Raw genomic sequence first — 15,213 nt, 5'->3', positions numbered from 1 at the left:
AGACGGAGCTCGGCCATGATGGGAGTTTGAGCAAAGAGCCACAATTAAGAGTTAAATCAATCTGCCGACCACGCTACCTGAGTTTATTATATGTTTTGTTGAAAGAACTAAGCAATTTTAAGTACTGTTAATCCCTATGCAATTTGTGAAATTAACGCTCAATCTAATAAGCTCAATGTACACGATCACTTCCATTCGTAATTGCGCCGACGCCAATCAGCCCGAATTATAGACTCCCGTTACTAGCAGAGAGCCGCCTACTTCTTTCATACAACCACTTGTTGCTCAATCCCAGGTTCGCGCGCTTGCCCCCTACAGGCGAAGGACTCGCTGGCCCTATGCTAGACTCCCCGAAAAGCGAACTGCGACTGAATGTCGAAGAAGACCCGAAGCTTGGCCGTCGCCCGCTCTCCTTGCCTCCGTTCGAAACGGCTTTGTACAGTAGCGGACTAGTCGATGGCGAAAATGATGCGCCCGATGAAAGTCTACGCCCTGAAAGACCGGCACTACCGGATAGGGGCGACGATGCACCTTTGCTCGCTGGAGTCGGTGTTCTCGAGGCAGACAGTCGATACCTCGGTGGTGTAATGTACGTAGTCCCCGGCGTAAGCGGTGGAGTCGCGGACGGATCAAGTCCGAGGAGGGAACGTTGTGTAGGAGTGAGAGGGATATCGGAGAGGTCATCTTTCGGTCGGAACAAAGGGTATAATGCAATCAGGATGTTCAACGCAAGAATGAGCTGTACAACGTGCAGCGCAAGGTCTGGATAAGCGGGGTACTGGCCCAAGTTCTGTAGGCGAATCGAACTGCGGGATCATGGTCAGAAAGATCGAATTGCAATTATCCTCGAACCAACATGGCTATCGCTCACTATGATTTAACCGTGTTTCCGAATACCCAGGTCGCAACCAAGGCAGCACCGTTCCAAATAAGCTTTCGAATATTGCGATCTCCGAATGTTCCAGCATTCTGTCGCCTTACAACTTCATTGAGACGAGGATGGCGCCATTTTCCAGGCGTCCGTGACGCATCGGGGACAGGGGCGAGCACCGATACAGCTCTGGGTGTAGATGGAGCAGATTGGGACGCCATTGATATTTGCCAGAAAAGAAATAGAAAGGCCGCTAGCTGAAGTCAGAAAAGACGAAATATACTCGCCAGGAGTACTACGAGGGGCTCACCTTGAAGAAAAAGAGATCAGAGTGTGTGTGTTAAAACTTACCTTTGAATCAACCCGACGAGGTGGACTTGATTCATGAGTACATTTGCGTGTGGTCGTGCAGGCGTCTCAATGGTCGACCTGAACCATCACTGCCAATATGGCAACAGCTGTTTGCGGGTTAAGATGTGCTGGTCGGAAGTGTGAGTATTGTGTTGACGCGACCCTCAAGAAGAATAGCAAGAATGGCCGCTTAGTAGTCACAGGCAACAGACGCCGCTGCCGCGAAGTTTTCAGCCAACCTCCGTAGCTAGACGCGGCTCTCGGTCCGTTCCCCACAACTCCGTAAGCATAAGCTGAACCCCCTCACGTCATTTCGTTCATCCATCTCCGAATGGCACTACGACGTCTCGAAACCAATCTCTAAGTAACTTTGTAGCTCTTGGTTCGATAGACCAGTCTCCGAATTCAAGGACTTCGCACAATGGCCTCAGAATCGTCAGCCTTGGCGAGACTGGATGCCTTGGCCTCTGATATTCTGGCTGACTGGAATATTTACACAACTTTGATCGCAGGCGCTCTTATTGCTTTCACCGTATACTCTTTTGTTACGTCGAAAGATGCCGACATTCATCCTTTCTTACTTGCTCGTCAGTCGACAGCTTTCCCCGTACGCCAACCCGCAGAATCAGCGGCGTATAGAAGCCTAGAGACTCCGCACGGATACCCACTCAGATCGGGACTCAACATCAAGGACCCTGGTGCACCAAGATGGACGGGTGGCAGAAGAGGTGACCTCCGCGATATCTGGAAGGCTGCTGTGCGTGGTGCAGTGTCAGAGAATGGTGTAGTCTCTGGGAAACAAGGAAAGATCTATACGGTGCTTGGAAAGAAAGCCGTCGAGCATTCTTTGGACCAAGTCACACAGGAAATCAATGTCATCGGCCATCGTCTGCAGGAATCTGGCGTCAAATCGGTTGCTGTGTGTTTGACAGATTCGGTTGAGCTCCTGGCTGCCATTTTCGGTTCGGGCCCTTCGCTTCTTATTCCGACTACGTATCGCGCTGACTTGATGATACCTAGCTGGTGCCTTCTATGGCTTCAAGACTATTACTATCCCTCACAACCTCGAGCCTCAAGTCCTCTCCGCTTACCTAGAAAAGTCGCAGGCAGATGCTTTAATTGCCGAGGCCGGTGCCCTGGACTTGTCCCTGGTGGCTAAGAACAACAAGCAACTCTCTCAGGTCATTTGGGTCGCTAAGATTGGAAGCCAGCACATGGACTGGAATCAAGTGCCTGGAGATGTTCGAGGAAGCTTGGAGGTAGCCGTATGGCATGAGTTGGTTGAGGAAAAGAAGGACCTGACCGGTTTGGACGTTCCCAGCTGGGACCCCAACTCTCCTACGCCCTCTGTGACCACTGTATGGCCGACCAAGTCTCAAGTGGGCGATTTCATTGAATTCCAGCCAGAGGTTAGTTTTCTCGACTGAGCTTTTCCCTTGCAATCACCGCTAACTCCAATCAGAATCTTGCAGCCGGAATCGCGGGATTGACCTTCTCCTTGCCTCGGAATCAGAGGTTCAACCCCGACGACCTGGTCCTTTCGATCGATTCTCTCTCGCGTTCATACCCACTGTGCCAAATCATGAGTGCACTTTTCTCAAATTCTTCTATCGCTCTCAACTCTGTTGCTGGCGAGGGCGTTGATTTTGCCTTGGCTACTGTTGGAGTGTCGCCTACCGTCATTGTTGCTTCTTCCCGCACCATGTCCGAGTATCATGCCAGGCACATGGAACCCCAAGCCAGCGTCCTGACGTCGATCGTCCGCTGGTCTCAGCTGCGCAAACTAGATGCCGGAATCATGCCTTCTCGTGGCCTACTAAATCAGGTTGCTAGTATCGCACCCACCGCTGAACTCTCCCTCGAGAGGCTCCGCCTGTTGTGCGTCTCCCATCGGGCTGATGCCGACCCGGCTGCGCGCCTGACATCAGCGCAATTGGCAGACCTTAAAATCTTCCTAGGTGCTCGTGTTGTGTACGCTCTGACTGGCGCGGGTGTGGCAGGTGCTGTGTCCCAGACCAACGTCTTTGATTACCGACGCTTCACGGGACCGAGCCATTTTGGCGCCCCCTTGAGCTCTGTTGAGCTTCTTTTGACTGGCGTGTCCGATGAAAACCCACTCGAAGGACAGGTGGGTGCCATACTTTCTTTGTTTTCTCTTTCTTTCCTTTTCATTATTTTATTCCATTCACTGACTGCTCCCGAATAGATTACTGTTTCTGGCCCCGCTGTTGTCTCCGGTAAAACCAATCTTTCGTCGCGGGGCCGCATACGAGAGGACAACACCTTGGAGCTTTCTCTTTGAAACTATCCGTATCTCGAGTTATGACGTTGACAGTGCATGTATTTCGAGCGCGCCCTTTTTCTTTTTTCCCATAGGCTACTGAGCCACTCGCGGTATACAAGTTGCATCGCTAGTCCTTTGATTTCTCGCGGTGAGCGCCGCCAATCCACAAGATAGGAGGAACGGCAAATACAATATTGGAACAAATTCTAAGGTGGTAATATACATATCATGAAGAAGTCAGTGGTGATGCAACAGTCAAGGCTAATGCAGGAGCTGGCTTTGTTGGTAGCCCAGAGTCGGCTTTTGCTGGACATTCTCGGGGGCCATTTCCTTATGGTTGGCAATCAATAGACGCAAGTGGTTCAGGCGTCTCTTCAGAGGACCAGACACAGCTTTGTCATTTGCGACGCCCTTAACCTGAAGGGCGAGCGTAATTCCGTTGTAGATAGGCACGTTCTCCTGGAGCATGCGATCGACTGTAAACCAGTCCGTGGCATCGCGGAAAAAGTTGCCTGCCTCCCAGTTCGCCATGAGGCGCTGAGCATAGGCATACACATCGCCGGACTCATCCTTGCCTCCCAGTTCGTTCACAGCACGAGCAGCGCTAAGCTCAAGAAGAGTACCAATGACAAATGGTTGTCGTTTGGGATCTTCTTTTATGTCCTGGACATTCCTCCGGGAATGCTCCGGAGCTTCCATCAACGCGGCAAACTGCTTAGCCATGCCAAGCGCCTTGGAGACTGCAGGATCCTTGAACTGCCCCTTCTGAGCTTTCTTGTGGAGCTCGAAGAAGACACGCTGGACGATTCCGTTGTTGTCCAATCGAAGACCGGTCCGTTCCGTCTGCTTCGCACATTCGAGGATGGCACCGAGTGCGTCGGCTTCACCAGCTTTGCGCACAGTCCACTCCCAGTTCGCGAGGCTCAATGGTCTCTTCGACGTCTGTAGCCCGCCAAGGAAAGGTGCAAGGTTCTGCCAGTCTTTCCTGGTCTTCATGAGCAAGACAACGTCCTTGAATTCTTTCTTTGGTGGTCTGGACAGCGGATCCATGGGCCGAAGTTGGTAAGGCTCATCGTTGTCGCCAATATTTACCGTCACTGGTTGCTGCTCAAGTTTCTCCGCATATTTCCGTCGAAACATTAACCTTCTTTGCTCGGTATTCAAGCCAAAAGGTATAAAAAGCTCTTCTCGGAAACGTTTGAGGGCCTGGTCTAGTTCGGGGGAAGATGTCGGAGGGAAGGTGGGAATTGCTAATTGCAAATCATGTCAGTCCTTTTGCCGTGGGAGGTTGTCTGCTCTTGTATTCAAACCAATGCTTACCATTATGCGAATATGTACGATATTGTGTAATAGATCCAATGGATTGACGCAGGTAGCTGCTGTTCTGGCAGCGGAAGAGCCTGCCAACGGCGCTTTGCGCCATTTTATATCTGCTCTGGAGCAAAATTGAGAATAGTGCGCTTTTATAAAAATGGCAAACCAAGGTGCTGGACGACCGAACAGGATCCAGAATCGATTCGAGAGCTGTGATGAGTTTATTTTCTGGACAAAATTCCCCGGGATATCGAACTCTTGGTGAGACCCGAACAGGCAATTTGAGGCTTGGCGGAACTTCTGCCGGACCGGATCAACCTCCGCCTGCGAGAATTGCGGTCTTTACAAGATTCTATCACAATCGCGGAGCTGACCACCACGCTCAACTTCTACACTGATGGCGACCTTTTCGCCCGTATTGCGGCAGCTGGGCTGCTTGAGGTCTTTTATGAAGGCAGACAGATTGCTGCGACCCCAGTTCAGCCGTTCCATCAGCACCGCATATTCCCCGAAGCCAGAGCCTGCACCTCTCCCTTCGAAACTCCCAAAGTTGTTCCTTTCACAAATACCTACTCGGTTGCAACCCAATGCTGGTAATTGAGCCAATGCTCTAGTTTTTCACCGTTTTTGCTATGTCTAATATCTAAGATAGGACGCAAGAAGCTCAAAATCTACCCACCACCCCCGACACCGCGTGCAAATTGCAAAGACCCCGTCGCAGCATTGACAGAGTCTCAACTAGCCGCTCTCGACCCCACAGGCGAGCGTAGGGCTCTGTTTGACTACCGCCGAAACCCCCGAAGCGTGAAAGTGGGCGACATTCTGCGTGTGACATTCAAGAACGGAGACCCATTCTCAGGCGTGTGTCTCAGCATCCGTTTGCGGGGCATTGATACTTCTTTCCTTCTCCGAAATGAGCTCACCAGAGTTGGCGTGGAGATGGCCGTGAAGGTCTTCAGTCCAAACGTCGAGAGTGTGGAAATTGTACAGAGGACGGAGAAGAGGAAGAGAAGAGCAAGATTGTACTACATGAGGTATGTACCATCATCCGATGATGTGCACTACCAAGGAGAATGTTCCTCTTGTGCAGTGAAGCTAATAATTTCCTCTCTCGAATATACAGGAAGCCCAGGCACGATATGGGAAGCGTCGAGAACATCGTGTCCAACTACCTGCGGCAGAAGTCCGTTCTTACTGGTCAGCGTTCAGCCGGTGCACGGAGACAGAGACGGTGAATTGCAGCAATCCCTATTCTGTCTGTATTATGACTTTGGCGAAATGTATTATACTACTACACTTGCACATGGATATTCGGGAATCGACATTTGTTGGCGCACACATTGAGACTGGAATAAAGACCGTTTCCCGCCAGCATTTACTGCTTTGGCAATGGAAACTGTCGTCTGGGATTACATCGACCTCTGGACAATCCCGCATAGTCCTACAATAAGCGAGGTATCATGATCGGTGATCGGTACTCTATTTCCCCGTTCCCGCGAGCTTGAACCTCAGCAATGTCTCTGAAAAAGGAGCTGCCGACCCTACCGCCCTACCTGATTCATGAAAGACGATGCTACCTGGATAAGTGGACAGGCGCAATAATCTTGCAATTGTAGCCATGTAGATAAAAGATCCATAGTGACTATGCTAGGTCGCATGAGGACAGCAGACAGCAGAAGAATTTTGTCCTACGGAAATTCTGGAAGTCGTGGCTTCGCTTATAAGGTGGCTGAACGTTGTATCGGGGAATTTCCCTCAGACGGTTTCTGGGCACCAACCAAATCTGCCTTGGTTGGCGCGATCTGATATGGTACATTGGCATCCAGTCCAATGACAGCTCTTCAGTGAACCGATCGCAGGTGCCTAGCCAGGGGGCAGTGCTGTGCACATAGATTGCCATGCCAGGAAATCCAAGAAACACCGGTCTCAGGGTCTTGCGCCGAGGTCGCTTAGACATCATCAGCATGGTCGTCTTGCGCTAATCGCAAGACGTTTCAATAATAATCGCGATGACTTCGGGGCTCATCAATTTCCAACTTAACGCTTACTCTTGCTTCTCATGAGATCGAGGATGAGCTCCGGAGTCAAGTGACATTGCTCTTTATCGAACCGCAGGCAACCATGTTGAATCTCTTTCTTAGGCAGATTTGGACGCTGACAGTCAAGAATCTGCTCGTTGTCTTTGTCCGCCCATCATTCACAACAACCCTCAGGGCTCTGGTCTTGCCAGTGATTTTCGTTGCTTTCATGTAGATTACCTGTGTCGCCTGTTGTTTGATGAATGGCCGTCACTAATTGAAGTAGATCCTACGCAAAGAACCTTTTCATCCCTCCATCAGAGTATGGCGTCGGCAGTCCTACTCCCCTCCGTTCGCTAGGAGCAGCGCTAGGTGCCGTCTCAGGGAGTAGAGACAAGTTGGTATTCGTCCACAATGGACTGACTGGTGGCGATGTTGAGCAAGTCATCAACCGAGTTGCAGATCCTGCAAGGGCCAGCGCAAAACAAGTACATATTCTTTCATCGGAGGATGAGCTACGAGAATTGTGTCGAACATCGCTTCGTGGAGTGTCATCATGCATAGCTGCGGCTATCTTTTACTCTTCTCCCAGTGAAGGACCAAACGGATACTGGAATTACTCAATTCGTACGGATGGTTCGCTAGGTGTTGGTATCAAAGTCAACCGAAACGACAATGATCAAGAAATCTACCTCCTTCCGTTCCAGCATTCGATTGACTGGGCGATAGCGCAGGTCAACTCGACCAACAACGGTAACGCGCTACCGAGTCACGTACGCTTAATGCACGTAGTGCTTCTGGCCTGCTCGACTAATCCTGGTATAGGTTGAGGAATACCCGTTCACGTCCCTTACCCAAGAGGAACGACAAGAACAAATCCGAACCCGCTACATGGGCGCCATTATTGACATCATCGCCGTGGCTATCTTCATTGAGATTGTGGGTGTCACGTACCAGCTTACTGGGCTTATAGCGATGGAACGAGAGCTCGGGATGAGCCAGCTGATTGATTGCATGTTGCCCAACACCTCCCACTGGCAATCGCAAGCTGCTCGGTTCATTGCGGCACACCTGGCTTTGGATATCGTGTACTGCCCCGCATGGATTATCTCCGGTGCGATCCTGAAATTCGGGGTGTACGGCAAGACCTCGGCTGGAATCGTCATAATCTACAATATCCTGGCCGGTCTCGCATTGTCCTCCTTTTCCATATTTGGCGCCTCGTTTTTCAGGAAGGCCCAGCTCAGCGGTATCAGTGTCGTTATCGTTTGCTTGATTTTGGGAGTAATCGCGCAACTGGCACCTGCTTCGACAAACGGTGCAGTTATCATCCTCAGTCTTCTATTCCCACCGATGAACTTTGTTTACTTCTTTGTTCTCATGGCTCGATGGGAGAGACAGGGTCTTGCTACGGACCTCGTGCGCGCAGCTCCAGAGAATCCGTGGACAGTTCCTGGTATAGCCCTCTGGATTTTACTGATTGTTCAAATCGTCGTCTATCCTCTACTGGCCGCCGTTGTCGAGCGAGTTCTTTATGGCACCAAGTCCAAGAGCCGAAGGACAGTGAACTCTGGCGACTCGATCGCTGTGCGTTTAAATGGATTTACCAAGGAATATCAACCGAGTTGGTTCTACCGAAAGGTAGCCCCATGGTTTGGAAGTAGCCGACAGAGTGTACTGGCCGTGAACGACCTTTCCATGGACGTCAGAAAAGGTGAAATTGTGGTCGTCCTCGGTGCAAACGGCTCGGGCAAATCTACCACACTGGATGCCATCTCGGGTCTGACGACAATCACCTCCGGGAGTATCGATGTAGACTACGGCGACTCCGGCGAACGGTTTGGTCTCTGCCCACAGAAGAACGTTCTCTGGGATACGCTTACAGTGAAAGAGCATATCAAGATATTTAACAGGCTGAAGAGCACCGGGGAAGTAGACAGTAATGAGCAGCTTCTGAAATTGCTAAACGACTGTGACCTGGCTCAGAAGGTGAACTCGCACTCGAAGACGCTCTCTGGGGGCAGAAGCGAAAGGTTCAATTGGCCATCATGCTTACCGGCGGCTCGTCGATCTGCGCTGTTGACGAGGTTTCATCTGGAATTGATCCAATTGCACGCGCCAAAATATGGGACATCCTTCTTGCAGAGAGGGGGTCGCGGACAATCCTTTTGACTACTCATTTTCTGGATGAGGCAGACCTCCTCGCCGATCACATCACAATCCTATCCAAGGGTTCGCTCAAGGCGCAGGGCTCGAGTGTTGAGCTAAAGGATAGATTGGGTTCAGGTTACCGAGTTCATGTGCTCAATGTCCCTGGCTCAGAGAAGGTACCTGGTCCACAGTTCGACAGCCTCGGAAAAGAGGTCCACTTTGATGACACTGTCTACTCCGCGACGGATTCCGCAGAAGCTTCTCGTCTGATGTCAATGCTGGAAGAAAAGGGTGTCACAGAATATCGCGTCAGCGGGCCGACGATTGAGGATGTTTTTCTCAAAGTTGCAGAAGAGTTGGACAGACTACGAGAAGAGCCTCACGTCGGATCGAAGGAAACGACTTACACTGAAAAGAATCCTGGCAGTGGTGGCAGTGAAGGGCTTCAGCTATTGACCGGAAAACGCATTGGCATGTTCCTTCAGTCGTGGTATTTGTTTCGCAAGAGGGTCACAATATTGCGCCGCAACCCTATCCCATACCTAGCAGCTTTGCTCATCCCAGTCGTTGCGGCCGGACTTGTTACTCTTTTCCTGAAGGGTGCCTCAAAGGCAGGTTGTTCGGGTGATAGTACATACCATGCATCTGGCTTCGAGTCACTGGCGTCTCTGGACAACTTCAAATTTGTGGTTGGTCCTCGAGACAAGCTGTCTATCTCCGCTCTTGAGAGCTTCATTGGCTCCCTGTCTGGTTCGATAGGCTCGACTCAGAATGCGTCCTTGAACCTCGAGTCTCGATTTCACCTGGTAAACAGTCTCACGGAGTTTGAAGATTATATATCTCAAAACTATGCCAATATAACACCTGGTGGTTTCTACCTGGGAGAGGCAAATTCTGCGCCTACATTCGCGTGGAAGGGAGACAACGGTCACTTCCCGCTATCCGCTGTCACCCAGAATGCCATGGATAACTTCTTGACCAACGTGCCCATCTCTTTCCACTTCCAGTTTTACGACATTCCATGGCAGTCAGATTCTGGGAAGGCACTTCAGCTGATCGTCTATTTTGGTCTTGCTATGTCGGTATACCCTGCTTTGTTTGCTCTCTATCCCACCGTTGAGCGTCTGAAGAATGTCCGAGCGCTGCATTTCAGCAACGGGGTGAGAGGCGCCTCGCTTTGGCTAGCATACCTGGCTTTCGACTTCTGCATTGTCATCGCATCCAGCGTCCTTGCAATAGTCATCTTCAGGGCCGCGTCGGATGTATGGTACCATGCCGAATATCTCTTCGTCGTTTTCTTCCTCTACGGGTTGTGCACAACGATACTATCATATGTGGTATCCCTCTTCTCAAAGTCTCAGCTCGCAGCTTTCGCAATTGCAGCCGGTGGACAGTGCGTCTTGTTCTTGATTTACTTCATCGCCTACATGTCAGTATTGACATACGCACCTACCCAGAAAGTCGATGAGTACCTTGAGATAACACATTTTACCATCGGTCTCATTGCGCCATCGGGAAATCTTCTCCGAGCAATGTTCACTTCGCTGAATACGTTCTCCATCCTATGCCGAGGACGAGAAATTGCCTCGTATCCGGGTGAGATCACTCTCTACGGAGGCCCAATCCTCTATCTGATCTGCCAATCCTTTGTCCTGTTTGGATTGCTTCTTTGGATTGATGGAGGGCCTGTGTTCTCCATGATGAGGAGGAGAGCCAAGCAGAACCACGTGGAAGAGAAGGATACTGTCGATGGTGATGTTGCTGCTGAATTAGCACGAGTGGAAAACTCAACCGACGGATTACGAGTTCTGCACCTCACGAAGAAGTTCAAGAAGTCTGTCGCAGTGGATGACGTGACATTCGGGGTGCCAAGATCTCAAGTTTTTGCTCTCTTAGGGCCGAATGGAGCAGGAAAAACCACCACAATCTCTCTCATCCGCGGTGATATGGTACCTTCCGACAATGGAGGAAATATTTTTGTAAACGATATTTCAGTTTTGAAGAACCGTGCAGGAGCACGCTCCCACCTTGGGGTCTGTCCACAGTTTGATGCAATGGATCAAATGACCGTCATTGAACACTTGGAGTTCTATGCTCGCATCCGTGGTGTGACCGATGTGAAGCACAACGTCACGGAAGTAATGCGTGCTGTGGGTCTTACTCCCTTCCAGCACCGCATGGCAACACAACTGTCAGGAGGTAATAAGCGCAAGCTTTCTCTCGGCATTGCTTTGATGGGCAACCCTCTCGTCCTGCTGCTGGATGAACCTAGCTCGGGAATGGATGCGGCCTCAAAGCGTGTGATGTGGAAGACATTGGCATCTGTAGTCCCTGGACGCTCCATTGTGCTGACGACCCACTCCATGGAGGAGGCAGACGCACTGGCAACTCGGGCAGGAATCATGGCCAAGCGTATGCTGGCGCTGGGGACAACTGATTACCTGCGGAAGAAGTACGGCAATAAATATCATGTCCATCTAGTCCATTCAGAGGCACCGCACACTACGGACGAAACTATGGAACGCATCCGCGATTGGGTGCAAGAGAACTTCCCAGGTGCGGTGATAGAGCAGAAGACCTATCATGGGCAGATAAGGTTCAGTATCCCTGCAACAGCGGCATCTTCATCTTCGAAGACGGAAATCACTGAATATGCCGAGGGTCCTATCGCCGAAGAAGAAGAGCTCGGACCCGGACCCAGATATCAATCATGGCCCATGGTTCCAGGGGGCCCACGAGCTGCCAGCAACAGCATCGTCAGCTCCATATTCGCGAAGCTGGAGCAGAGCAAGACTCTTCTAGGCGTCCAGTATTACTCTGTCAGCCAAACTACATTGGACCAGGTCTTCCTTGCCATTGTTGGACAGCATAATATCCGGGAGGAGAATGCTGGATAGGCCCCAACCTTGTATTAGCTTTATTGGCCGATTGAACTTTCATTGGTCGTCTTTCATTTCACGTTGTTTCTGATACCAACCATGCACCTCTCTCACTCTCTCCTGTGATCAATTGATTTTCCTAGAATATTTCTGTACATATGAACACTGAACTACTGGGATATAGAAGCATTTGGCCAGTCTGTATAAAGTACGGAGCGCATCTTTTCCTTCTTCTGCTATCTATGTCTCAATATCACAATCTACTATTCTAAGACCCCACGCTGGTGGTACCCCGGGGCCTCAGGCCATCCCCCGCCTCCCGCTGCTGATCGTTTTTCTCCACATCCCCAGAAGCTTCGTCCCTTCATCAACTCGGCAGTTCTAAAATCATCGACCTCGTATTATTATTGACGCACGTATCAAAATCGGCAGAACCTGAATGAAAGAGTCATGACTGACGCATCGGCTACGAATCTGGACGATTTCCACCTATCATCTGCCAGACGAGAATGACACGCCTTATTCTCGGTCTTACCCCGACTGCTCGATTACTCCGCATCGGGAATGTCACCCTGCCCATCACCGCGAATCTCAACCTTGACCAATGAACCGGCCAACCAACGAGTTATTTGCGCTGGTGCTGGCATTCTTCCCGAAGGTCTCTGAATCGCTCAATGGTCGACACCGCTGTATGACGATGTCGACCCCCACGTCGTACTACTGGTTTCTAGCTTTCAACCCCGCAAAATGTGCCGGAATCAAGGCCGAAGCTGTGAGCTCCAACCTGGGGTAGGGTACAATGTTTGGCTCGTTCGGGGTGGGGTGGCGATGCTTCGGCGTTGATACTTCCTTATATGGAATCTACGCTGGGGACGATTATCCAACGCCTCTTGTGGTATGATATGAGAACCCGGGCAATGAGCTGTCCGCTTTGGCTTTTGGGGTCTATCCAAGCTACTGCCATTCAAATACCGACTAGATTCAGTTTCCCCAGAAATAGGTTCTGAGACCTCTACGTTTTCAGCTGCTCATCGATACCACCGTTGACTTTCAAGGAAGAAGCAACGAGAAGGCAATATGGGTGACAGAACTACCGAGCCACAACATGGCTCCAAATTGCATTCTGCAGAGACACCTACCATTATACACAGCGAAAATACTCAGCTTGAACCAGGATGGAAGACGGCGAAGCAAATAGATGGCGACACAGCCATGGCTTTGTTTAACGATCCAGACGAGCTTCATGAAGAGGTAGATCCAGCCGAGGCGAGAAGAGTATTGTGGAAGATCGACATGATGATTCTTCCGTACCTTGCTGTCTGCTATGCATTTTTCTACATTGATAAGGTAGGTTGGCGTCAAAGTAAATCTTCACTTGACTATACTGATGTTCGATTCCGATACTCAGACAACACTGAGCTATGCAGCTATCTTCGGAATCGTGGATGACCTCAAGCTTCATGGAACGCAGTATAGCTGGCTCAGCAGTATATTCTACTTTGGTTTCCTGGCCTGGGCTTTCCCTACCAACTTTCTCCTGCAGCGTCTGCCAATCGGTATGTGTCCCATACAGACATGTCGGAGGATAGGATTGTAACCATTTTCGTGTGTGACAGGGAAGTACCTGGGCGCCAATATCTTCATGTGGTACGTACAGCAAACACACCGGGCAATTCCTGTCCTTTCTTCCCAAAACCCATTGTACTTACGCATACTAGGGGAGTCTTCCTCATGATCCAGGCCGCATGCCATAACTTCACCACGCTAGCTGTTCTTCGAGCGTTAGGAGGCGCCGCTGAAGCCTGTGCCGACCCTGCCTTTATGTTGATTACCAGCATGTTTTACACAAGAAGAGAGCAGCCTGTCCGAATTGGCCTGTGGTATACTGCAAATGGCTTTGGTATTGCACTTGGTGGGCTGTTGGGTTACGGGATTGGGCATCTCAAGGGTGCGCTTCCTTCTTGGAAGTACGAATTCCTCGTCATGTAAGTCCAAGGTACTAGAATCTAGCAGCATGTAACTTGCTGACTGAGATGTAGCGGCGCCCTTTGCTCTGCCTGGGGCATAGTCATGTTCATCTTCCTCCCGGATTCGCCCGTCTCTGCACCAGGTCTTACTCCCAGGGAACGACGAGTTGCCGTTGAACGGTTGAGAGAGAACCAGACAGGTGTTGAGAACAAGCATCTCAAGCCATATCAGGTCCTAGAGGCGTTCATGGACTACAAGCTTTACATTTTCTTTATGCTAGGCTGTGTCTGTGAGTATTACTGTATCCTCTGGTCACACAGTTCAGCGCTAATTTGCACAGGCAACATCCCCAATGGCGGTATCTCAAACTTCGGCACCTTGATCATCAAGGGCTTCGGATTTTCAACACTAGTCACCACCCTGATGCAGGTATGGCTGTCCTCGAATTTTGCCCACATTCACCGAATGTTAATAACACCGTTCTAATACAGATTCCCTACGGTGTCCTCATCGCACTCTCCATCCTTCTCTGCGTCTACCTCAACGACCGCTTCGAGAACCGCCGCTGCGTCTTCATCCTGTTATTCCTACTCCCCAATATTGCCGGCGCCTTTGGCCTGCGCTTTGTCCCGCTAGACCAGAAAGTCGGCCGCCTGATCTGCTACTACCTCACGGGTCCGTACAACGCAGCCTTTGTCTTGATTCTGAGCATGCAGATCGCGAATACTGCAGGTACTGTCCCGTTCCCTCTTCTGATCTTCCTCGGAAGCTGTGATGGTCTAATCGGATGATGCAGGACATACGAAAAAGGTCGTCACGAACGCAGTTCTCTTCCTGGGCTACTGTACGGGGAACATTGCGGGTCCATTCTTCTACAAGACGGATCAGAAGTACGTTGCCTTCTCATTTTCCGTTATCATCATTGATCAATTGCATCCTGACTTTGTCACAGACCAACCTACCCCCTCGGCATCTGGTCTATGATCGTCTCGCATCTGATCGAGGTTGTTCTCATCTCCGCTCTTGGCCTTCTTCTCCGGTGGGAGAACAAGAAGCGGGATCGGATCCAGTCGCAGATGCACGGTGGCCTTGAGGGACGAGATTTGGATTCGACCGCGTTTTTGGATTTGACGGATCGAGAGAATCTCAAGTATGTTTTTCATCCTTGACTATATTTATGGTCTGGCTAATTTGTATTTCCTGCAGCTTCCGCTATATATACTGAGTCAAGAGGCTCGACGAAGGATCTATTCTGGATCTAGGAACATGAATGCAATCTAACGACTTTTGACCTTTTGGTAATACCGAGTATGGAGAAGTTGGGGACGTTAGGCCTATCTAGCAATCAATAAATGCACGTGAGCTTTCGGTCTCCCT

The 15,213-nt window shown here is 50.4% G+C and overlaps 6 protein-coding genes across 6 annotated transcripts; 4 read left to right on the top strand and 2 right to left on the bottom strand.

Moving 5' to 3' along the window:
- Nucleotides 1-132: 132 nt before the first annotated feature.
- Nucleotides 133-1,397, bottom strand: P174DRAFT_501842 (putative nuclear pore complex component). Its single transcript, XM_024831051.1, has 3 exons — nt 1,182-1,397; nt 872-1,124; nt 133-806 (listed from the first exon to the last, which is right to left on the bottom strand). Exons 2-3 carry the CDS (start codon nt 1,090-1,092, stop codon nt 227-229), a joined length of 801 nt encoding a protein of 266 aa, XP_024685812.1. The 5' UTR covers nt 1,093-1,124; nt 1,182-1,397; the 3' UTR covers nt 133-226.
- A 246-nt stretch (nt 1,398-1,643) lies between these two features.
- Nucleotides 1,644-3,524, top strand: P174DRAFT_418192 (uncharacterized protein; the record flags this gene model as incomplete). Its single annotated transcript, XM_024824668.1, has 4 exons — nt 1,644-2,184; nt 2,243-2,631; nt 2,685-3,350; nt 3,429-3,524. The coding sequence occupies 4 exons, from the start codon at nt 1,644-1,646 to the stop codon at nt 3,522-3,524; spliced, it is 1,692 nt and encodes a 563-aa protein (XP_024685811.1).
- On the bottom strand, nt 3,439-5,041 carry P174DRAFT_448872 (uncharacterized protein). The gene is made up of 2 exons (XM_024828794.1): nt 4,827-5,041; nt 3,439-4,756 (listed from the first exon to the last, which is right to left on the bottom strand). The coding sequence occupies exons 1-2, from the start codon at nt 4,927-4,929 to the stop codon at nt 3,768-3,770; spliced, it is 1,092 nt and encodes a 363-aa protein (XP_024685810.1). The 5' UTR covers nt 4,930-5,041; the 3' UTR covers nt 3,439-3,767.
- A 132-nt stretch (nt 5,042-5,173) lies between these two features.
- On the top strand, nt 5,174-6,397 carry P174DRAFT_439024 (mitochondrial 54S ribosomal protein bL19m). The gene is made up of 3 exons (XM_024826682.1): nt 5,174-5,413; nt 5,473-5,854; nt 5,944-6,397. Exons 1-3 carry the CDS (start codon nt 5,218-5,220, stop codon nt 6,053-6,055), a joined length of 690 nt encoding a protein of 229 aa, XP_024685809.1. The 5' UTR covers nt 5,174-5,217; the 3' UTR covers nt 6,056-6,397.
- A 416-nt stretch (nt 6,398-6,813) lies between these two features.
- P174DRAFT_501838 (putative ABC transporter) lies at nt 6,814-11,886 on the top strand (the record flags this gene model as incomplete). Its single annotated transcript, XM_024831050.1, has 4 exons — nt 6,814-7,069; nt 7,125-7,611; nt 7,664-8,777; nt 8,825-11,886. The coding sequence occupies exons 1-4, from the start codon at nt 6,942-6,944 to the stop codon at nt 11,884-11,886; spliced, it is 4,791 nt and encodes a 1,596-aa protein (XP_024685808.1). The 5' UTR covers nt 6,814-6,941.
- A 901-nt stretch (nt 11,887-12,787) lies between these two features.
- On the top strand, nt 12,788-15,188 carry P174DRAFT_439020 (putative MFS allantoate transporter). Its single transcript, XM_024826681.1, has 10 exons — nt 12,788-13,215; nt 13,277-13,424; nt 13,485-13,515; nt 13,587-13,853; nt 13,908-14,125; nt 14,177-14,265; nt 14,328-14,568; nt 14,633-14,726; nt 14,789-14,986; nt 15,043-15,188. The coding sequence occupies exons 1-10, from the start codon at nt 12,946-12,948 to the stop codon at nt 15,059-15,061; spliced, it is 1,575 nt and encodes a 524-aa protein (XP_024685807.1). The 5' UTR covers nt 12,788-12,945; the 3' UTR covers nt 15,062-15,188.
- Nucleotides 15,189-15,213: the final 25 nt, after the last annotated feature.

The sequence above is a fragment of the Aspergillus novofumigatus genome (genome assembly GCF_002847465.1).
Source record: "Aspergillus novofumigatus IBT 16806 chromosome Unknown P174scaffold_2, whole genome shotgun sequence".
NCBI classification, from domain to species: domain Eukaryota; kingdom Fungi; phylum Ascomycota; class Eurotiomycetes; order Eurotiales; family Aspergillaceae; genus Aspergillus; species Aspergillus novofumigatus.
This window is presented reverse-complemented; position numbering and strand designations above follow the sequence as displayed.